This window comes from Mus musculus, chromosome 14, assembly GCF_000001635.26.
Source record: "Mus musculus strain C57BL/6J chromosome 14, GRCm38.p6 C57BL/6J".
Classification (NCBI taxonomy): Eukaryota; Metazoa; Chordata; class Mammalia; order Rodentia; family Muridae; genus Mus; species Mus musculus.
Window position 1 is genome coordinate 35579970 of NC_000080.6, and position 6000 is coordinate 35585969.

General features: G+C 43.1%; 1 protein-coding gene across 5 annotated transcripts in view; it reads left to right on the forward strand.

Annotated features, from left to right (window-relative positions):
* Grid1 (glutamate receptor, ionotropic, delta 1) overlaps positions 1–3418 on the forward strand; it is a 763385-nt gene extending 759967 nt beyond the window's left edge. For 4 of the 5 annotated variants that reach the window (XM_011244962.3, XM_006518565.3, XM_006518566.4 and 1 more), the window contains one exon: positions 412–3418. Coding sequence is in view for 4 of the 5 variants with exons in the window: in XM_006518565.3 (XP_006518628.1) it covers positions 412–840 (429 nt within the window). In the remaining variant the exon portion in view is untranslated. The remainder of the gene's footprint in view (positions 1–411) is intronic. The other variant, NM_008166.2, reaches the window with a different exon arrangement.
* The last annotated feature ends 2582 nt before the right edge of the window (positions 3419–6000 follow it).

Genomic DNA, 6000 nt, shown 5'->3' on the forward strand with positions numbered 1-6000 from the left:
GGGAGGGATGTGGACTCAAACTGCAAATGCATGGGGCACATTAGGGGATCCAGATCATTTCCTCTATTTTCCTGGCATTCTATTTATCTCCTCCTGTGTCTGACATCTCTTCAGAGCATCGTGTCATGGGGTTGCCCCTGGGCATGTCAGGGATCCTCAGCTGAGTGTGGGGTGTGGAGGATCTTCTGATGCCTGCTGTCTGGGTCATTGCTATATACAGATTAGTGTTCTAGTGTATGGATTCCCCTGATAGTCAAGGGTTGGCCATCTGATCGAGGGAAGGTGGGAGCAATAGGGGAAACTGTATGGCAAGCTCAATAGGCCTACCTCCTGGTTTCCAAATTTTGCAGCCAGCTGTCCTCAACACACTCTTAGGATGTCCTTTGACCTCCCTGTACTTTCTCTCTCCAGGACAAAGAAGTGAATCTGGAGCAGGTACACCGGCGCATCAACAGCCTCATGGATGAAGACATTGCTCACAAGCAAATTTCCCCAGCGTCCATTGAGCTTTCTGCCCTAGAGATGGGGGGCCTGGCTCCAAGCCAAGCTTTGGAGCCCACGAGGGAGTACCAGAACACCCAGCTCTCAGTCAGCACCTTTCTGCCGGAGCAGAGCAGCCATGGCACCAGCCGGACACTGTCGTCAGGGCCCAGCAGCAACCTGCCACTGCCACTGAGCAGCTCAGCCACTATGCCCTCAATTCAGTGCAAACACAGGTCGCCCAATGGGGGACTGTTTCGACAGAGCCCGGTGAAGACCCCCATCCCTATGTCCTTCCAGCCCGTGCCTGGAGGCGTCCTTCCAGAGGCTCTGGACACCTCTCATGGCACCTCCATCTGACCGTGTCGCCTGCCCTCCTGCCCGCCCACCCACCCACCCGACCAGCAGAGCTTTTTAATACAAGAAAATGACAACACAGTCACCACACACACACACACACACACACACACACACACACACACACACAGACTCTTTCATTTTTCTTGTACATACGTGTAAATAATGACAGAATGGAGTGGGGTAAAAGTGTATTTTGAATATTCCCAATTTTCGAAGTCAGTAAAAAAACAAAACAAAACAACAAAAACTGTATGAATGACTTTGTAAATTTTGTTCTATATGAATAAAAAGGCAAATTACTTGTGATCATTCTGAAGTGCCAAAGGAGCCCCCTGTTCCTGGGCCTTTCTGAGGGCAGGAAGAACCATCGGAGAAGAAGCTCCTGGCTGCTGGGGAGAAGGAAGACATGGAAGAGCCCCCGAATGCTGCTTGCTGCTGTACCCACAGCTTTCCTTGTGTCCTTGTCTTACAAGCCCCTCATTCCTCCTTCAGTGTCCTTGGGTAGGTTCAGAATGTGTCTGAGTCTGGAGCCCATGTTGGGTGGGCCCATCTGTTCCCTGAGCTGTAGGGCAACCTGCCCTAGACATGGCCCTAGACAATCAGGCTCAAGATGGTAAGGTCACTGTGTGTCACAGTGTGTAGCATGCAATTGTCCCCAGGGCCTCAGAAAAGATGCCCATATTGAGGTCACAATCTCTGAGGCTTTGATACCAATGTGTTTGAACAGCATATTGTTGGTCTTTTAAAAAAAACAAAAACAAAAACAAAAACAAAAAAACCCTCTTTTTCTACTCAGAAGAATCAATTAGAAGAGACTATATAAAAGAAGGGCAGACCCCATCTAGTTAGAGGTCTGACTGGCCTGGGTGGGACATCTTTGGGGAGAGGTTTGAGGGATGGAGGGGTGTGAAACCAGGTAAAGATTATTTGCTTGAATTGGCATCCACAGCTCTGAGTGAGAGAAAGTGTGGTTACAGACACAGAGAGTAGAAGCATCAGAGTCACAGGTAAAGGTTTCTATATAAAAGTGTTGATAGAAGTGTCTCCACATGATGGGCAGACTGAGGATAAACAAGAGGGACTACATAGAGAAGAAGCTTGACAGTTTTGAGAAACATAGCTGTGTAATGTTTGAAGCAAAAGACTCGTCTGCCCTAATGAAGCTATCCAGAATCCTTAAAGACATGGCTTTAGCTCTTTATGATGTCAGCTAAACAGGACCAGGTTTCGGCACAAGCCCCTTCTTCAGACTTTACTGCCCTTTTTTCCACTAGTAGATTAAATGAACCAGACCACAGCAGGAATCCTTCAAGCTAAAGGCATCTGACATCCTCTGAGATGGTAAATTTGCCCGGAAGTCCTGTTTCATAAAACAAGGCTAACCTAAGGATCCATATATTGCCCTTTGTGGGGTAACTAAACTGTAGAACTGGAAATGATCCATCAAAAGTAGCCTGAGCTGTGCCACTAAAAGTCCCTCCCTCCACTTTTGAAAATCCAAAGTGTCTCTAGATGCCTACATTGTTAGGATGTAGAATATGACCCCATCCAGCTTCAAGGGTATGGGACTCAACCCCAATCACAAATCAAGGTGTAGAGATATTGGAGAAATATGAAGTCCTATCAGTTGCTGCTTCTATCTGTATTCATATAGAGTTAGTTGAGAGATATATTACCATGAGGGTGAAAACTGGCCCAAGATGAATTTACCTCCCCAAATCCATAATGATGTTAGTGAGGATGAAAGAGTGGCTATATCACACAATCAGCTAAAAGCACCAGATGAAGAGGGTGTTTGTAGGTATGTTACCTTTGGCTACTGGGATGCCATGCTGCTAGTATTACTAAAGAGACCTGTTCACATTTCTCCAGTTAGTGTGTAGAGCTTGGAGACAGGTGTACATGGCAAAGCCTGGGTGGGCTCCCATCACCCTAACAATGTACAGGCTTTGCTTTCATTTCATCAACATGTTGGGCAACTTGCACTGGAGGATTAATTTTCATATATATAATCTCTCTATTTTAAAAAATCAAACTCTGGTCTCACTGCCTTATCTTACACCTGTCTATATCCCAAAGATGACTTAGTTTCTTTGGTATATCATGGATATGGATGTCTTTGGTTCAGAGTAAGAGACTGTGTGTGTGTGTGTGTGTGTGTGTATGTGTGTGTGTGTGTGTGTGTGTGTGTGTGTGTGAGAGAGAGAGAGAGAGAGAGAGAGAGAGAGAGAATCTTTATAGGAACATTGTAATGCCTCGGGACATTAGTAACCCCTCACAGTATTTAGTCACCGTATTTATGTCTTTTTTTTTCCCTACCCTTGGTATGAGGGGAAATGATTGATATTCAAGCAAGTTCTCTAGGGGGAGACAACAACCATAGCCAGATTCTTTCCAGCTCAGATATCTGTGTCAGCTCAGAATGTATCTTTTTCATGCTTTGCTCTGTGGATTTATAACTGTTTAGACTCTTCCATACATTTTAGGTATATTTTGTGCCTTCAGACACTGCAAATAATAATCAGCATTTGGATTAAAGTTGTTTAATAATAAAACATGTCTACTCCTAATGCTCTTATTCTCTGGCATGAGGTGTACTCTTGTCTCTTTCTGGGTGTGCTGCAGCCAGGTATTGACTTCTGCCTGTGGCCATGCACAGTTGTTGGGGAACTTTACTCAGGGATTCATGGGGATAGACCACGTCCTCTTTACCCTGTGTATATCTGCTGTCCACTGATACCAGACAGTAGACAGTAGGAGAAAAGACTGGACAGCAATTCCAGGCTTTGGTTAGTCAATCAATTTCCTTTAAAAGATTGAGTTCTTGGAAAGCTCTTGGGGAGAATTGGGCCACAACACACATTGCATATGGGCATCATTTCTCATAGCTACTTTGCTTTTCTTATCTCCGTGTTCTCTCTGGCCTCAGATCACTCATCCATCTGCATGCTTAGCTCTCATGGGATTGCTATTTGCCTTCTCAGTGTATGCCCTTCTCTGTGCCTTCCTTTCTCTCAAGGGCATGCCCTATACTTAGCTGTCTCCCTGACTGGACTCCTTCCCTACAACCTTCCTGATGTTTGTATTTCCCAGCCTTACCTACATTTCAGTATTCTCTTTGATATCTGGAGCTTCATGGAGAAAAGAACATTGGGTAAGTCGGGATGATCCAAGGAAGCCAATTTTCATGAAAAAAGGACTCAATTTCTGGAAACCCAAAGAAGAGTATCGGGCCCTTACTCTTCCAGCTTTGAAGAAATTGTAAGCTTTTCCCATATGGGGACATGGTTTTCAGACAGGAAATGTGGACAGAGTAGAGACTCTCCCACATTATGTACACAGACAGGGCCAGCTATAAGAATACTCTAAAGTTCTCTGCTTTTTGCAAGGAAAAAAATGAAGCCCCACTCTTAAACTATATACCATACAAATGAGGTCAGGGGAAAGTTAATTCTCTACTTAGTCAAGTTCTGAAAAAAGGAGAAATGACGTACAAAAAAGGGGAAAGGACCACCAGGTCTCACAGCCTTGACACAGTTGGTATTTATTTTCTATAATACTCACATCTGCTTCTTCATCTAATAACCTCTTGCTTTAATAATTCCAAAGAAACCATATTCAATATTTCAACATTATTAAATATTATAATTAAACCTTGAGTATAATTAAGTATCTCACATAATAAAAGGTATGGAAAGCGTCTACTGGGTAACTTGGCTCTCCTGTGCCTTTACCTTCATAGGTTCCTTTTTCAGTAAGCCTACATTTTCAAATATTAGTGTTCACGAATGAACACCCATATCTTAAAGCCTTGTACTCTTAGATTTGACAAGACAAAATTAGATAAAGACTTAAAAAAAAATAGACTGAAAAAACCCACCTTTCCTGGCTATGGATATGGTAAACAAGGTAACATTCCTTAATGCAGCACTTTCTAATTCTTAAAACACTCTCTCATTTCATACCACTACTGATTTTTAGCAAATGAATTTATACTTGATTCTTCTCCTCAGACAAAGAGATTCTAGATAATAACTCCTTTGCTTGTCAGTAATCTTAGTCATTGCTTTATTTTTTCTCTATTAGCAATGTTTTAGTCAGAATAGATAAGTTATGAAAGGACTGCACATAGCCCCAGTATAGTAGGTGAGCTTCTAGACACCACCTATGAAAGGAAAGGACAACTATCAGTGTTAGCTGACAACCCTCAAGCCCCACAGCCTGAACCAGATACTGAGCTCCAGTGACAGCAGGGATCTTCTTTGCAGTGAGAACAGCTCAAGCCATGGAAAGGTGAAATGACAACGGTCAGATTTTGAAAGAAAGACTATCAAACAGTCCCCCTGAACACTTCGGGGGAGTAGTTCAATGGCATTCAAAGAGCAGTTAATGATGGCAGATTCTAGCGTGGAGTTTCCAGGATAAGAAAGTGTCATGGCACAAAGAAAAACCAAGTATTCACCAATAAATTGACATTTATTTACACTCAAAAATGTACCCAGACACATTGATTGGCATATGTGCATACTCAGGTATAAGGACTTAGATCCATGCAGACATGTTCATCGTGTCAGTACATATGTTGCATTTAAAAAGCAGAGTCATAGGCTTGAGTACTGCAGGCAGAGGAGCTATGCTCACCAGAGCTGGAAAACAGGGCCCATGGATGCTGCTTTAGGGCGTTTCTGCCCAGTGCACAGCTTCAGTGTAATAGTAAACCAAGCAGTTCCATGCAGTCAACTGCTAAGGTACAAGGCTTTTCTCTGAAAAAGTGGCTTCATCCCTGCTAGGCATCTTGGTATATACAGCCAACCCTCTTGTTATTAATTGCTTACTTTCTTACTCTAAAATTCTGATTTTTTCAGGTCAGCGAGATGGCTCAAAAAGAGAAAGTGATTGCTGCCAATCCTTGAAGACCTGAGCCCAATCTCCAGGACAACCTAGTAGAAGGAAAGAACCAACTGTTCTTTCCTTCTGACCTCCACACTTACCATGGTGTACACACACACACACACACACACACACACACACACACACACACACACTAAATATAATTTTAACAAGTCAACAAATAATTTAAGAATTCTGATTTTCTTACCAGAATCTCTGAAATATGAAAAAAGCCAAATCATTCTTCAAGCTATCTCTTTTCTATGGTCA